At 43.9% G+C, this 18,378-nt stretch overlaps 1 protein-coding gene across 1 annotated transcript in view; it reads left to right on the top strand.

The window, feature by feature from the left end:
• The window catches only part of LOC106569756 (insulin receptor), a 201,809-nt gene that overhangs the window by 44,450 nt on the left and 138,981 nt on the right, over window positions 1–18,378 (top strand). Inside the window, exon 2 of the mRNA XM_045694442.1 lies at window positions 1,821–2,384. Within this exon, the coding sequence (XP_045550398.1) occupies window positions 1,821–2,384 (564 nt within the window). The remainder of the gene's footprint in view (window positions 1–1,820; window positions 2,385–18,378) is intronic.

The raw sequence follows: 18,378 nt of genomic DNA, 5'->3' as shown, positions 1-18,378 counted from the left end.
TAATTGTCGGCCTAACAGAGAATTAAGTCAAAACCATAAATCCCCATCTCCATCCATGGCTTAGGAAAGGGTCTATTCAGCAAGCTAGCTACTGCAGGACATCAACACAAGCAGACCAGAAACTTTTTTTCTGAAAAAGTTTTGCTTAGGAAGCTATTTGATTGATCTGAAGCCAAATCCAAACTGGCCTCCCTCAGGTGGTGTTTTGCTGCACCAGGACAACCCACAGTTGAGCTCAGCTCAACGCTGATTGGCTAATTCTTTAATATATATATATTTTTTTATGAAGGGAGGCCACATTCATGCTGGCGTCAATCAATCAAATGCTACAGCGGCAACATGTTATACTCTTTTTGTCCAGACAGCAACAGATACATGGGCTATACATACTGAGACAGAGGGCGCTGTTTCCCTCGCTAGTGATGGTTTCTCGAGTGAGATTCAGCCACTTGCGAATTGACGGAAAGTTATGACAACACAGAGAGACGAACAAGAAATTATTTTCTCATTTTTATTGGTCAAATATTTTGGAAAGCCTGGCTTCCTTTGGTATCCATGAATACACGCCACTCTCTATTATATTTAACCGTTTATCAATGTTAGTCAGTTGAGAATATTTTCCCATTTGTAGAAATGATCGCCAACTCGCCAAGATATCATAAATATTTAATCGGTAATCTGCTTAAGTTGGTTACTGATAGCTTCTTAATCAGGCTTATGGGGTTCTTAATTATGTTAATTATGTTAACCATGTTAATTCATTCACCATTCACTACAACACAATTATTTCCCCTGAGGGGATAAATAAAGTAGTATTGAAATAAAGATAAGTCAAGTATGTTAATGACTGAGGTTGAATGTATTTTAAAGTAGGTCCTATAAAGATTTTTTTATGAACTTAGTAGGCTATCGTTTATTTTTCTTACTACAGCCTACCGTAGTTTCTCTCTCTCTCTCTCTCTCTCTCTCTCTCTCATATTCATATATATATATATATATATATCTGCTCTTTCCATGAGACTGACCAGCTGAATCCAGGTGAAAGATATGATCCCTTATTGATGTCACCTGTTAAATCCACTTCAACCAGCTTAGATGAAGTGGAGGAGACAGGTTAAAGAAGGATTTTTAAGCCTTGAGACATGGATTGTGTGTGTGCCATTCAAAGGGTGAATGGGCAAGACAAAAGATTGAAGTCCCTTTGAACAGGGTATGGTAGTAGGTGCCAGGCACACCAGTTTGTGTCAAGAACTGCAACGCTGCTGGGTTTTTCCACAAGCAACAGTTTCCTGTGTGTATCAAGAATGGTCCATCACCCAAAAGACATGTAGCAAATTTAACACAGCTGTGGGAAGTATTGGAATCAATATGTGTCAGCGTCCCTGTGGAACGCTTTCGACACCTTGTAGATTCCACGCCCCCAACGAATTGAGACTGTTCTGAGGGCAAAAGGGGGTGCAACTCAGTATTAGGAAGGTGTTCCTAATGCTTGTTATACTCCAGGTTGAATGTCATTTGTAAAAAGCTGAACTCTGAGACATATATTAGTTGCGGAGCCTAACTGATCATTAATGTGCCCCCAAAAATAATAACTTTGCATGAATAGGATAATAGATCATGTGCTCATTCTGGTTATTCCTCTAAAGTGGTTGGTGGTTGAATATTGGTAAATGAAGTCCATAGAAATTAGATGGACAGCACACCAAAAAATGTGCAGAGCAAAAAATGTCTTGAGTTAGACAATTTATTTTTGGTATGCTATCCTTAACTTAGCTCCATCTCTAATCAGTTTGTTTGTCTCTTCTCCTCTTCCCCTGAAGTCTCCACTGGAATCTGCTCCAGTAAGGACATCCGGAACAACGTGACCAACCTGCGGTCCCTGGAGAACTGCACGGTCATTGAGGGCCACCTGAAAATCATCCTCATGTTCAAGACCAAGCCCGAGGACTTCAGGGGTCTCAGTTACCCAAAACTGACAGTGGTCACAGACTTCCTGCTCCTGTTCAGGGTCTACGGTATGGAGAGTCTCAAAGACCTCTTTCCCAACCTCACTGTGATCCGAGGTAACAACCTGTTCTTCAACTACGCTCTGGTCTTCTTTGAAATGCTGCAGCTCAGGGATATCGGTCTCCATAGTCTGATGAACATCACCCGAGGAGCGGTGAGGATCGAGAAGAACCCGGACCTCTGCTACCTCTCCACCCTGGACTGGTCCAAGATCCTGGATACGGTGGAGGACAACTATATTGTGTCAAATAAGAATGACAGGGAGTGCGGGGACGTGTGTCCCGGGGCGCTGGCCAAGGGGAAGGCTACCTGTCAACAGACCACCATCAATGGGAACTTCAACGAACGTTGCTGGACGCACAAGCACTGCCAGAGAAGTAAGTCACTGGGTTCCTTTATTTTTTCATTTTTTTTCTTCATTTATTTATCCTGGAAGTTCCATTGAGGTCAGACGGCCTCTTTTACGAGGGAGATGATGGTGGGAGTGTTTTTAAATGCATGTAAAAATCGCACACTAGGAAAGACGATGATTGACCTTGCAGTTGTCTTCCTTTTCTGCAGTTTTTTTCCATGTTTTCGATGCTCTGTTGTCCCTGCCATAACTTGCTGTGCACAGGACTTCCACTGGTTTTAATGTGTCAGGTTATTTATGTTTGTGTAGTAGTCAGGCACCATGTTGATTTTGCTTCTCCTTCAGTGTTGTGCTATTTATAAGTGAAAGTATATCAGTGAATTTATCTGAGAGAGAGAGAGAGAGAGAGAGAGAGAGAGAGAGAGAGAGAGAGAGAGAGAGAGAGAGAGAGAGAGAGAGAGAGAGAGAGAGAGAGAGAGAGAGAGAGAGAGAGAGAGAGAGAGAGAGAGAGAGAGAGAGAGAGAGAGAGAGAGAGAGAGAGAGAGAGAGAGAGAGAGAGAGAGAGAGAGAGAGAGAGAGAGAGAGAGAGAGAGAGAACTACTCGGGTTTACAGTGATGTCAGTTAATAATCAGAGACCCAGTCTCCAGGGATGTCAGATTACGGAGAAGTGTTGTTGGAAAGTGAGGTGTGTGTGCGTCAGACAGGCAAGGCTGCTGTGGTCTTGCCAAGGAACACTCTCTCTCTCTCTCTCTCTCCCTCTGTCTGTCTGTGTGCTCTACTAGACCTGAGAGTGTTGTTGTCTCAGCCCAGTCAGACATGACCTGTAGAGAGACTCTGTAGTGGAGTCTAGTCAGACATGACCTGTAGAGAGAGACTGTAGTGGAGTCTAGAGATGCTCAAACACACACTTACGCAAAGGTGTTGATGTCATTTCCTGAGTGTAGACAGGTTGACAGACTAGTAGCTATTGAACCTGAGAAACCTTCATTGCCTCCCAAATAGCACCCTATTGCCTCTATATATAGTGCACTACTTTTGACCATGGTCCATAGGGTTCCATTTGGGACATGGACTCCTGCCTGCCGCAGAGGCTGTTTCTCCTTCTGAAGTGGGTTTGCTGTAAAACCAGGATTAACACTGTCGGCCTGTCAGCCAATCCGCTTTCAGCCTGAACTGAAAGTGGATAATGTAACGTAAAGGTCTAACTAGGGCTTGGCGATATGGCCAAAATATCATATCACAATATTTTTTATGTTTTTTTTAAATGTTTTTGAATATTTAAAGTTCTAAATATGATTTATGAGTAGCTCATGACCCTAGAGTGGCAACACATGCATTCTAAGTGATTTCAATGGGGGCTTTGTCCATTCTGATGTATTATACTGTTTAATCAAACTTCACCAAAGATAATTTTCAACGTTTTCATTCATTTCTGCATTTCCTGCACTCATTTGAGATCACCACATAGAGCAGCAAGCTATGGGCAAATTATCTAGGCCTTATTTTGTTAACCAAATATTGCAATTGCGTTTTGACTTGTGGTTTAGACCAAAACACTTGGGTTAACGCTGTTGTCATGGAAATATATAGATTTTTCTAATTCTATAGTTAGTATTTAATAGTGGTTACTTTGAATCAAGTGTTTGACATGACAATGAATGAAAATGCCAGGGAGGAGTTATTGTGACGGGATAGGAACCAAAGTGTTGGTCAGTGTTTCCTAGGCCAATCCTATAATCTTGGGCTATGGTAAATGTTTTCTCTTACTTCATGTAGCTAATATATTCATGCTTCGCCTAATCCTCGTTGGTTTAGACGATACTATTGCACAAACAACATGCTGATTTAGGCCTTCACCAGAGCTGGTATCAGGCTGTATTATCTAGCTAGCTACATATGCTCTGAATAAGTACATTTATTAGCTAGCTAGCCAGCTGACTAGAGATTAGCATTAGCAGCTAATACACTTTATTTTAGCCACAACTTGCTAAGAAAAGACAAACTAGCTGTTTGCAGACAGTAAGCTAATAGTGTAATTATAGAACGCTTGTGGATTTATATAAAGAAGCAAAGTGGAAAGCAGCATTGTTGTCATCAACATCTCGTTGCATCTGCTGAATTGACCATGCAGACTGATGGTCGGGAACTGCGCTCCTTGGAACACGTTTCTTCTCTCTGTCTCTCTGTCTCTCTGTGTCTTTTCAGCCATGACATGTACTTCTACTGTAAATATGAATGAACTACGTCTCAAGATTGAGTTGTGTTTTGATGTTTAACGTCTGTTGTTGTTATGACCAGTATTTTGGTTTAAATTAACATATCCAACCCCAGTCTGTACTCGATCTAGTCTGTGGTTCCTTATTAACCTTGACTTGACCTATGTTTGGTTTTCAGCTGTTTGAATAAATAGTAGCGAACTGCCTCAGTAGTGAGTCAGACTCTGTGGTCCTGTGGTGTCGACCCTGTGGTTTCAGGCCTGCTTTCACTAAAGAATGAAAAGATATGTTAAGCCCCAGGTCTAACCACACAACATGGAGGGAGGGGAGCCAGAGAGGAGAGAGAAAGAGGCATGCCCTTGTGCCCTGCTCAGATATTGAGCTCATTCAGACATCCATTGGCTAGCTCATCATAACACTAGCCTATGAGCCCTAATCAAAAGTAGTGCACTAAATAGGGAATAGGGTGCTAAAGTAGTACACAAAATAGGGAATAGGGTGCCATTAGGGTTGTACATTTTGGGGAATATTCAGAGGTGGAAACTTTCCATGGGAATATATGGGAATTAACAGAAATATATGCAAATTAATAATAATACCATTTAAATGTAGATGTTTTTTGCATTGGATATATTTACCATATCATATGGAGACAGAAACATAAACCTTTTACCTTATCATAAGTAGACATAATTGCAAATAATTAAATCCTTCAAAAATACATTTTAAAAAACAATTTAGTTACGAATTGAATTTTAATTAAATTAGTTGACTCTTCACATGAGATGACTTCACTGAACAACAAAAGAAAGGCAATATTTAATGAATTTTTGTACCTTTATTTAACTAGGCAAGTCAGTTAAGAACAAATTCTTATTTTCAATGACGGCCTAGGAACAGTGGGTTAACTGCCTTGTACAGGGGCAGAACCACAGATTTTTACCTTGTGAGCTCGGGGATTCGATCTTGCAACCTTTCGGTTGCAGCATTTCAGTTACTAGTCCAACGCTCCCCAATAATCCATCGCATCTCCCAAAAACGTTTTCAACATACATCTGTAAAATGATAGTGTAAAAACTAAAGCTTTGGTTGTCTTCCTCTCAGGCTTCCATGTCTTCTCCCTGGACCTCCTCAATGTCCACCTCTTGAACATCAGACTGAGGCCTCAGACTCTGAGGCCTCATCTTCACTGTCACTTTCCAACCTTGTTGTGGATGGCTCGTTGTCAGGCTCAAAAAGCCAAAAAGTTGGCCACAAATTTTTCACCCCTTGTATTGGTCAGCCTTTTACGTGCTTTGGTATGTGTGTGTTCCCGAACAAGGACCAGTTGCGCTCTGAGGCGGCTGGTGTGGCTCAGTTGGTAGAGCATGGTGTTTGCAACGCCAGGGTTGTGGGTTCGATTCCCACGGGGGACCAGTACGGGGAAGAAGAAAAAAAATGTATGAAATGTATGCATTCACTACTGTAAGTCGCTGTGGATAAGAGCGTCTGCTAAATGACTAAAATGTAAATGTTGATGGGATTTGGAGGATGATGGAGGCAACAGGGGAAAGAGCCTCAGATCCACAAAGTCCCTTCCACCAGGTGGCTGATGAGATATGTTGGCACAACTGCCATATTGCATCTCCATCCCAAAGCCCTTGCTTGGAAGTGTACTTCGTCAGACTGCCAAGAACCTTGCCCTCATCCAGGCCAAGGTGGCGAGACGCGGTAGTGATGACACCATAGGCCTTGTTAATCTCTGCACCAGACAGGATGCTCTTGTCAGCATACTTGGGGTCCAACATGTACGCTGCGGTGTGTATGGGTTTCAGGCAGAAGTCTTAACACTTTTTGATGTATTTCAGACTGCAGTTTCCAATGCTTGGAGCAACAGTGAAGTGGGCAAGGCAGTAAGGATTTATTTTCTTACTCTGCAAGCAGAGTCTGAACATCAGACAGGATGACATTATCTCCCTCAATCCGTGCAATGGATACTGCTATAGGTTTCAGGCTGCTTAACACTCTCTCCCAAAATACATCATCCAGGAGTATCCTCTTGATGGGGCTGTCCATATCGGCAGACTGTGATATGGCCATTTCTTGGAGAGACTCCTTCCCCTCCAGGAGACTGTCAAACATGATGACAACACCACCCCAACGGATGTTGCTGGGCAGCTTCAATGTGGTGCTCTTATTCTTCTCACTTTGCTTGGTGAGGTAGATTGCGGCTATAACTTGATGACCCTTCACATACCTAACCATTTCCTTGGCTCTCTTGTAGAGTGTATCCATTGTTTTCAGTGTCATGATGTCCTTGAGGAGCATATTAGATGCATGAGCAGCACAGCCAATGGATGTGTTGTGAGGGTAGAACTCCTCCATTTTAGACCAAGCAGCCTTCATGTTCGCAGCGTTGTCTATCACCAGTGCAAATACCTTCTGTGGTCCAAGGTCATTGATGACGGCCTTCAGCTCATCTGCAATGTAGAGACCGGTTTGTCTGTTGTCCCTTGTCTGTACTCTTGTAGAATACTGGTTGAGGGTTGGAGAAGATGTAGTTAATTATTCCTTGCCCACGAACTTTCGACCACCCATCAGAGATGATTGCAATACAGTCTGCTTTATGATTTGCTTGACCTTCACTTGAATTCTGTTGAACTATGCATCCAGCAAATGAGTAGATAAAGCATGTCTGGTTGGAGGGGTGGATGCTGGGCGAAGAACGTTCAGAAATCTCTTCCAATACACATTGCCTTTGAGCATCAGAGGTGAACCAGTGGCATACACAGCTCGAGCAAGACATTCATCAGCATTCTTCTGACTACGTTCCTCCATTGAGTAAAAAAAAAACTTCTGATTCCAGGAGGACCATGAGCTGTTACTATCGATAAGGTGTCTGATTTTCACCTCGAATAGAAGTAGAGGGACTTTTGTCAGAGGTTGCTTGTTCTGAGCACTGAGGGAACTTTATGCACTTGGCCAGATGATTTTGCATCTTTGTTGCATTCTTCACATATGATTTGGCATAGTATTTGCAAATGTACACATCTTTTCCTTCTACATTAGCTGCAGTGAAATATCTCCACACATCAGATAGTGCCCGTGGCATTTTCCTGTAAAGATTAGAAAAGAAATTGTAAAAAAAATAAATAAATACAATTCCATGTACAGATAAATAGTTAAGAAGTTAGATTAAACAACTCCTTTGTAAGATAAATGTTATAAAATGAAACATGTATGGAAGCGGGTGAATTTTAACACACATCAGTTAGCAGGCTCAAGCAAGCTGAAACCCACTTTGCTGTAGGCTACTATTTACTAGTTAACAAAAACCATGTCATAAAATATATTCACCCCACCCAGTATTGTAATCAAAACTTACCAGAAAGCATGTAGTCCTTGGCTCAGACAGTGTAGTAGTGTGGGCTCAATAGCATCTCATTAGTGTGCAAGATCTTGAGAATCAGCTGTACATGTGATGGAAGAATGCACTGTGCATGCAGAGGGTTGCATTTCAATTGAATTGGGGATAGTTTAACCTCTCTAGGGCAGGCGGGACGAATTCGTCCCACCTACGTAACAGCCAGTTGAATCCTGTGGCGCGATTTTCAAATACCTTAAAAATCCTATTACTTCAATTTCTCAAACATATGACTATTTTACAGCTATTTAAAGACAAGACTCTCGTTAATCTAACCACACTGTCCGATTTCAAAAAGGCTTTACAACGAAAGCAAAACATTAGATTATGTCAGCAGAGTACCCAGCCAGAAATAATCAGACACCCATTTTTCAAGCTAGCATATAATGTCACAAAAACCCAGAAGACAGCTAAATGCAGCACTAACCTTTGATGATCTTCATCAGATGACACACCTAGGACATTATGTTATACAATACATGCATGTTTTGTTCAATCAAGTTCATATTTATATCAAAAAACAGCTTTTTACATTAGCATGTGACGTTCAGAACTAGCATACCCCCGCAAACTTCCGGGGAATTTACTAACAATTTACTAAATTACTCACGATAAACGTTCACAAAAAGCATAACAATTATTTTAAGAATTATAGATACAGAACTCCTCTATGCACTCGATATGTCCGATTTTAAAATAGCTTTTTGGTGAAAGCACATTTTGCAATATTCTAAGTACATAGCCCAGCCATCACGGGCTAGCTATTTAGACACCCGGCAAGTTTAGCCTTCACCAAAATCAGATTTACTATAACAAAAATGTTATTACCTTTGTTGTCTTCGTCAGAATGCACTCCCAGGACTTCTACTTCAATAACAAATGTTGGTTTGGTCCCAAATAATCCATCGTTATATCCAAATAGCGGCGTTTTGTTCGTGCGTTCCAGACACTATCCTAAAGGGTAAATCAGGGTTACGAGCATGGCGCAATTCGTGACAAAAAATGTGTAAATGTCAACCGCTGTTTAAAATCAATTTTTATGCAATTTATCTCGTAAAAAAGCGATAATATTCCGACCGGGAATCTCCTTTTCGGTAAACAGAGGAAAAAACACTAAAGACGGGGGCAGCCAGTGCACGCGCCTAAGCCCACAGTCCCTTGATCGGCCACTTGAGAAAGACGATAATGTGTTTCAGCCTGGGGCTGGAATGACGACATTCAGGTTTTTCCCGGGCTCTGAGAGCCTATTGGAGCCGTGGGAAGTGTCACGTTACCGCAGAGATCCTTTGTAATGGAATGAGATGTCAAAGAAAGACAATAAATGGTCAGACAGGCCACTTCCTGTAAAGGAATCTCTCAGGTTTTGACCTGCCATTTGAGTTCTGTTATACTCACAGACACCATTCAAACAGTTTTAGAAACTTTGGAGTGTTTTCTATCCAAAGCCAATAATTATATGCATATTCTAGTTACTGGGCAGGAGTAGTAACCAGATTAAATCGGGTACGTTTTTTATCCAGCCGTGTCAATACTGCCCCCTAGCCCTAACAGGTTAACCAAAATATGCCACAAGACCTAGAATTGCCTTATCTGTATCCCACATAAAAGGTTCACTGATATAAGCTACATTCTTTTTAATGAATTTGAGAAAAATACATTGAATTACAGGAAAATTTCCAGAAAAATTTCCGGGAAAATTCCAGAAATTTACAGGAACGTTTCAGAACCTTTGCATCCCTAGGTGCCTTTTTGTCTGTAGCCCTACAATGAGCCTCCAGCTGAATTAGTGCAATGGTGATCCAGTGTAATGTTGAGGCAGTGTTATAATGAATCAAATCAAATTTTATTTGTCACATGCACCAAATACAACAATTGTAGACCTTACAAATCATTAACCAACAATGCTGTTTTAAGAAAATACCAACAAAAAAGTAAGATGAGAATAACAAATAATTAAAGAGCAGCAGTAAATAACAATAGTGGGGCTATATACAGGGGATACCGGTACAGAGTCAATGTGCGGGGGCACCGGTGTCGAGGTAATTGTGATATGTACATGTAGCTAGTATTAAAGTAACAAAGCAAAGATAATAACAGAGTAGCAGCAGCATGGGGGGGGGTCTGGGTAGCCATTTGACTAGCTGTTGTCTGGGTAGCCATTTGACTAGCTGTTCAGAAGTCTTATGGCTTGGGGAGGTAGAAGCTGTTTAGAAGCCTCTTGGACCTAGACTTGGCGCTCCGGTACCACTTGCCGTGCGGTAGCAGAGAGAACAGTCTATGACTAGGATGGCTGGAGTCTTTGACAATTTTATGGGCTTTCCTCTGACACCGCCTATTATATAGGTCCTGGATGGCAGGAAGCTTGGCCCCGGTGATGTACTGGGCCGTACGCACTACCCTCTGTAGTGCCTTGCGGTTGGAGGCCGAGCAGTTGCCATACCAGGCAGTGATAATTTGTTGGTGATGTGGACGCCAAGGAACTTGAAGCTCTCAACTTGCTCCACTACAGCCCAGTCGATGAGAATGAGGGTGTGCTCGGTCCTCCTTTTCCTGTAGTCCACAATCATCTCCTTTGTCTTGATCACGTTGAGGGAGAGGTTGTTGTACTTGCACTACTCGGTCAGGTCTCTGACCTCCCTATAGGCTGTCTCATCGTTGTCGTTGATCAGGCCTATCACTGTTGTCATCAGCAAACTTAATGATGGTGTTGGAGTCGTGCCTGGCCGTGCATTCATGAGTGAACAGGGAGTACAGGAGGGGACTGAGCACTCACCCCTGAGGGGCCCCCGTGTTGAGTATCAGCATGGCGGATGTGTTGTTACCTTCCCTCATCACACGGGGGGCGGCCCGTCAGGAAGTCCAGGATCCAGTTGCAGAGGGAGGTGTTTAGTCCCAGGGTCCTTAGCTTATTGATGAGCTTTGAGAGCACTATGGTGTTGAATGCTGAGCTGTAGTCAATGAATAGCATTCTCACATAGGTGTTCCTTTTGTCCAGGTGTGAGAGAGCAGTGTGGAGTGCAATAGAGATTGCATCATCTGTGGGTTTGTTGGTGCAGTATGCAAATTGGAGTGGGTCTAGGGTTTCTGCGATAATGGTGTTCATGTGAGCCTTGACCAGCCTTTCAAAGCATTTCATGGCTACAGACGAGTATTACGGGTCGGTAGTCATTTAGGCAGGTTGCCTTAGTGTTCGTGGGCAAAGGGACTATGGTGGTCTGCTTGAAACATGTTGGTATGGTAGACTCAGACAGGGAGATGTTGAAATTGTCAGAGAATACACTTGCCAGTTGGTCAGCGCATGCTAGGAGTACACATCCTGGTAATCCGCCTTGTGAATGTTGACCTGTTTAAAGATCTTATTCACTTCGGCTGCGGAGAGTGTGATCACACAGTCGTCTGGAACAGCTGATGCGCTCATGCATGTTTCAGTGTTATTTGCCTCAAAGCGAGCATATAAGTTATTTAACTCGTCTGGTATGCTCGTGTCACTGGGAAGCTCTCGGTTGTGCGTCCCTTTGTAGTCTGTAATAGTTTGCAAGCCTTTCCACATCCGACGAGCGTCGGAGCCGATGTAGGACGATTCGATCTTAATCCTGTATTGACGCTTAGCCTGTTTGATGGTTCGTTGAAGGGCATAGCGGGATTTCTTAGAGTTAGAGTCGGGCTCCTTGAAAGCGGTAGCTCTACCCTTTAGCTCAGTGCGAATGTTGCCTGTAATCCATGGCTTCTGGTTGGAGTATGTACGTATGGTCACTGTGGGGACGACGTCCTCGATGCACTTATTGATGAAGCCAGTGACTGATGTGGTGTACTCCTCTGCCATCGGAAGAATCCCGGAACATGTTCCAGTCTGTGCTATCAAAACAGTCCTGTAGTTTAGCATCTGCTTCATCTGACCACTTTTTTATAGACTGAGTCACTGATGCTTCCTGCTTTAATTTTTGCTTCTATGCAGGAATCAAGAGGATAGAATTGTGGTCAGATTTGCCAAATGGAGGGTGAGGGAGAGCTTTGCACACGTCTCTGTGTGTGGAGTAAAGGTGGTCTAGAATTTATTTTCTCTCTGGTTGCACATTTAACATGCTGATAGAAATGAGGTCAAACTGATTTAAGTTTCCCTGCATTAAAGTCCTCGGCTACTAGGAGGGCCACCTCTGGATGAGCATTTTCCTGTTTGCTTATGGCGGTATACAGCTCATTGAGTGCGGTTTTAGTGCCAGCATCGGTCTGTGGTGGTATGTAGACAGCTACAAAAAATACAGATGAAAACTCTCTAGGTAGATAGGCTGTAGACCACACTATCGTGAGATACACTACCTCAGGCGAGCAAAACCTCGAGACTTCGGTAGATATTGTGCACCAGCTGTTGTTTACATATATACATAGGCCCACACCCCGTGTCTTACCAGAGGCTGCTGTTCTATCCTGCCGGTACATCGTATAACCAGCCAGCTGTATGTTCTTTACATCGTCGTTCAGCCACAACTCTGTGAGACATAAGATATTAACGTTTTTAGGATATACGTGCTTTTAGTTCGTCCCATTTATTTTCCAGCGAGGCTAAGGCAGATTAGCCACTCGTCACCTGATCCTCACAAGGCACCCTGATCTTTTTCCGCGAAGTCTCCGTTTCCTTCTCCAGCGAATGACGGCGATCTGGGCCTGGTCGTGTGTCTGTAGTAAACGCAGCAAAAAAAGTAACATCCCATTTTCAGGACAGTGTCTTTCAAAGATAATTCATACAAATCATTGTAAAGGGTTTAAACACTGTTTCCCATGCTTGTTCAATGAACCATAAACAATTGATGAATATGCACCTGTGGAACGGTCGTTAAGACACTAACAGCTTACAGACGGTAGGCAATAGCTGATCGTCCTCGCAGTGGCAGACCACGTGTAACAACACCTGCACAGGATCAATACATCCGAACATCAAACCTGCGGGACAGGTACAGGATGGCAACAACAATTGCCCGAGTTACACCAGGAACGCACAATCCCTCCATCAGTGGTCAGACTGTCCGCAATAGGCTGAGAGAGGCTGGCAGGTCCTCACCAGACCTAACTGGCAACAACGTCGCCTTTGGACACAAACCCACCGTCGCTGGACCAGACGGGACTGTCAAAAAGTGCTTTTCACTGACGAGTCGCGGTTTTGTCTCACCAGGGGTAATGGTCGGATTCGCGTTTATCGTTGAATGAATGAGTGTTACACCGAGGCCTGTACTCTGGAGTGGGATCGATTTGGAGGTGGAGGGTCTGTCATGGTCTGGTGCAGTGTGTCACAGCATCATCGGACTGAGCTTGTTGTCATTGCAGGCAATCAACGCTGTGCGTTACAGGGAAGACATCCTCCTCCCTCATGTGGTACCCTTCCTGCAGGCTTATCCTGACATGGCCCTCCAGCATGACAATACCACCAGCCATACTGCTCGTTCTGTGCGTGATTTCCTGCAAGACAGGAACGTCAGTGTTCTGCCATGGCCAGCGAAGAGCCCGGATCTCAATCCCATTGAGCACTTTTGGGACCTGTTGGATCGGAGGGTAAGGGCTAGGGCCATTACCCCTAGAAATGTCTGGGAACTTGCAGGTGCCTTGGTGGAAGAATGGGGTAACATCTCACAGCAAGAACTGGCAAATCTGGTGCTGTCCATGAGGAGGAGATGCACTGCAGTACTTAATGCAGCTGGTGGCCACACCAGATACTGACTGTTACTTTTGATTTTGACCTCCCCCTTTGTTCAGGGACACTTTATTCCATTTCTGTAAGTCACATGTCTGTGGAACTTGTTCAGTTTATGTCTCAGTTCTTGAATCTTGTTATGTTCATACAAATATTTACACATGTTAAGTTTGCCGAAAATAAATGCAGTTGACAATGAGAGGATGTTTTTTTGTTGTTGCTGAGTTTAATTCCCTCCTGTCCGACTCAAAATCTCTTTGTCTAATCTGAGGTGAGTAATCGCAGTTCTGATGTCCAGAAGCTCTTTTTGGTCATAAGAGACGGTAGCAGCAAAACAAGTTACACACACAACGTGAAAAAACAAACAAAATAGCATTGTTGGTTAAGAGCTGAAAAGACGGCAGCCATCCCCTCCGGCGCCATCATTGCGATAACCATACCATAACACTAGTGTTCCAGTGTTGTGGTGATCCAGTGTAATAGTGAGCTAGTGTTTCACTGTTCTGGTGATCCAGTGTTATGGTGTTCCAGTGTAATGGTGTTCCAGTGTAATAGTGAGCTAGTGTTATGGTGAGCCAGTGTGCTAGTGTTCCAGTAATATGGTTACCTTGTGTGATGGTGAGCCAGTGTTCCAGTGTTATGGTGAGCCAGTGTTATGGTGATCCAGTCTTATGGTGAGCCGGTGTTATGGTGTGCCAGTGTTATGATGAGCCAGGGTTATGGTGAATCAAGTGTAATGGTGAGCTATTGTTCCAGTGTTATAATGAGCCAGTGTTTCAGTGTTATGGTGAGCCAGTGTTTCAGTGAGCCAGTTTCAGTGTTATGGTGAGCCAGTGTTTCAGTGTTATGGTGAGCCAGTGTTTCAGTGTTATGGTGAGCCAGTGTTTCAGTGTTATGGTGAGCCAGTGTTTCAGTGTTATGGTGAGCCAGTGTTTCAGTGTTATGGTGAGCCAGTGTTTCAGTGTTATGGTGAGCCAGTGTTATGGTGAGCCAGTGTTTCAGTGTTATGGTGAGCCAGTGTAATGGTGAGCCAGCGTTCCAGTGCTATGGTGAGCCAGCGTTCCAGTGGTATGGTGAGCCAGCGTTCCAGTGGTATGGTGAGCCAGCGTTCCAGTGGTATGGTGAGCCAGCGTTCCAGTGGTATGGTGAGCCAGTGGTATGGTGAGCCAGTGGTATGGTGAGCCAGTGGTATGGTGAGCCAGTGGTATGGTGAGCCAGTGTTTCAGTGTATTGGTGAGCCAGTGTTCCAGTGTTATGTTGAGCCAGTATTTCAGTGTTATGGTGAGCCAGTGTTTCAGTGGAATGGTGTTCCAGTGGTATGGTGAGCCAGTGTTCCAGTGTTATGGTGAGCCAGTGTTCCAGTGTTATGGTGAGCCAGTGTTCCAGTGTTATGGTGAGCCAGTGTTCCAGTGTTATGGTGAGCTAGCGTGACAGTGTTATGGTGAGCTAGCGTGACAGTGTTATGGTGCTCCAGTGGTATGGTGTTCCAGTGGTATGGTGTTCCAGTGGTATGGTGAGCCAGTGGTATGGTGAGCCAGTGGTATGGTGAGCCAGTGGTATGGTGAGCCAGTGGTATGGTGAGCCAGTGTTTCAGTGTATTGGTGAGCCAGTGTTTCAGTGTATTGGTGAGCCAGTGTTTCAGTGTATTGGTGAGCCAGTGTTATGTTGAGCCAGTATTTCAGTGTTATGGTGAGCCAGTGTTTCAGTGTTATGGTGAGCCAGTGTTTCAGTGGAATGGTGTTCCAGTGGTATGGTGAGCCAGTGTTCCAGTGTTATGGTGAGCCAGTGTTCCAGTGTTATGGTGAGCCAGTGTTCCAGTGTTATGGTGAGCCAGTGTTCCAGTGTTATGGTGAGCCAGTGTTCCAGTGTTATGGTGAGCCAGCGTTCCAGTGGTATGGTGTTCCAATGGTATGGTGTTCCAGTGGTATGGTGAGCCAGTGTTCCGGTGTTATGGTGAGCTAGCGTGACAGTGTTATGGTGAGCTAGCGTGACAGTGTTATGGTGCTCCAGTGGTATGGTGTTCCAGTGGTATGGTGTTCCAGTGGTATGGTGAGCCAGTGTTTCAGTGTTATGGTGAGCCAGTGTTTCAGTGTTATGGTGAGCCAGTGTTTCAGTGTTATGGTGAGCCAGTGTTATGGTGAGCTAGCGTGACAGTGGTATGGTGTGACAGTGGTATGGTGAGCCAGTGTTGCAGTGTTATGGTGAGCCAGTGTTATGACTGTGGTCCATATTTAATTAATTTAAACAGCAGGGGTGCTTTACAGAATGTGTTTGGCCACCGCCTCTCTCCCCTGGTAGGCTAAGCGCTCTCCACTCTGGACATGGGTACTACTCTCCCCTTCTCTTCTTTCTCTCTCTTTCTCTCTCTTTCTCACTCTCACTTTGTCGCTCTCTGTCTCTCTTTCCCTCTCTCTGACCAGTACACAGTGAATTACACTGAGGACTGTTACAATGTTGGATGGGTGTTGTTACAATGTTGGATGGGTGTTGTTACAATCTTGATGTGTTGGGGTGAGTACAGAGATAGTCGGATCAAGTGAGGTCAATGGTGATGGACCTTTATGGAGTGTCCAAATTTACCCTCATGGACGTCACACACAGACACACACCTGCCCCCACCAATCAGTGGACTGTAGGCTGGTCAGAGACGGCTGTACTGTAAGAACATCCAGCATAAATCACCTAGCCTGTGTGTGTGGGATGTCTATTGTTTTGGCTAGCTGCTAGGTAACAGTGGAGTTACATGGTGGTGGAAGGGTGGATGTGTACACAACTCTGGAAGGTTAGGTCAGTGTGTGTGTGTGTGTGTGTGTGTGTGTGTGTGTGTGTGTGTGTGTGTGTGTGTGTGTGTGTGTGTGTGTGTGTGTGTGTGTGAGAGAGAGAAGTGTCTGTGGGAGACACCTCTTTCTCCCCTGTGGTCGCCGGCGGCCTCCACACATCCCAGTCAAGTTAGTCTGGCGCCAAGTTTTCCCTCCTGTAACAATAGCTGTCCAAGAAGTTCACACAGCGTTTCGTATGATCGTTTCCTGTCTCTGTGAGGCCACTTCCTGTCCAAGGTTATGAATGGACCAACGGAGCCGAGCGAGGGCCGTCTCTCTCTCCACAGCCCTGCTGCCATACCGACTAACTCTTTTACAATCAAAACACTGCTGCCATGTGACCCCGCAGAGGTCATTGAGAGGATAGACTACTGGAACTAACCAGACAAAGAGGACTACGTTTCCTTTGAGGAAAAGCAAACCGTATCTAACCAGCTAGTTAACATGTTAAAGGCAGACGGAGACAAATTACAAGACCAGTTAAGCAGGGACAAACTAATTTACCAGCCAGTTAAACACGCATATAGATAGAGAACTAACCAGCTAATTAGTTTAACTGCTGTTATCCGGAGCAATTTAAAATAATGTATTTTATTCAGAGGGGAAAAGTATATTGCAGAAAGATGTAGGCTACTGAGTGTTCAGTAGTCAACAACACTAATCTGAAGTGCATTTATCATGAGTTGTTAATCCCAATGCTAATTCCAGGAATGTTTAAATCACATTGCATTCTGCTGACTGACTTAGTTGTTGAAAAGCAACGTGTCGTTCTTTTGGAAAAACAGATTTAGTGGGAATCAAAGGAATGTTACCCTAGTTATTGGGTTTTTACCTCTAGAAGCCCCCCTGGGCTAAGAAAGGCCTTGTCTCTTTGATGTGTTTCTGACATGTGGAGCTCTGGTGAGAGGTGAGCCAATTTCAACAGCCCTGCCAGACGCACGTACGTGTGTGTGTTCATTGCCCTGCCTGCCGTAGAGCTCTCGACTCGTCCTCCCAAAACATGACACGTGTTTTGAAAGCCAAGCCAGCCCTGTCCTCATGCCACGATATGAATCACTCTCGCTACTTCTATTTCTGTCTCGATCTCTTTATCTCGCTCTATAATAACAAGCTGACTGGCTGCAGCATTAGATACACCACGAGGAACAGAGAAGAAGCTGACTGGCTGCAGCATTAGATACACCTCAGTCTGGTGCTGCGTTGCTATACTCTAAGTCCTCGCAGTTCATTTCTCGGTTCACTTCCCTTTAGTCTCGTCACGAAACCAGAAACTTGTCTTTTGATAACAATACCAGGTTTAGTATCATGATACTCGATACCAAAATGATACTCGATACCATCACGATTAGAGGTCGACCGATTATGATTTTTCAACACCGATACCGGTTATTGGAGGCCCAAAAAAGCCGATACCGATTAATCGGCCGATTTTATTTTTGTTTATTTGTAATAATGACAATTACAACAATACTGAATGAACACTTATTTTAACTTAATATAATACATCAATAAAATCAATTTAGCCTCAAATAAATAATGAAACATGTTCAATTTGGTTTAAATAATGCAAAAACAAAGTGTTGGAGAAGAAAGTAAAAGTGCAATATGTGCCATGTAAAAAAGCTAACGTTTAAGTTCCTTGCTCAGAACATGAGAACATATGAAAGCTGGTGGTTCCTTTTAACATGAGTCTTCAATATTCCCAGGTAAGAAGTTTTAGGTTGTAGTTATTACAGGAATTATAGGACTATTTCTCTCTATACCATTTGTATTTCATATACCTTTGACTATTGCATGTTCTTATAGGCACTTTAGTATTGCCAGTGTAACAGTATAGCTTCCGTCCCTCTCCTCGCCCCTACCTGGGCTCGAACCAGGAACACATCGACAACAGCCA

The sequence above is a fragment of the Salmo salar genome, chromosome ssa14 (genome assembly GCF_905237065.1).
Source record: "Salmo salar chromosome ssa14, Ssal_v3.1, whole genome shotgun sequence".
Lineage (NCBI taxonomy): Eukaryota > Metazoa > Chordata > Actinopteri > Salmoniformes > Salmonidae > Salmo > Salmo salar.
Note: the sequence above shows the minus strand (reverse complement) of the source record. Positions and strands in the feature narration are given on the sequence as shown.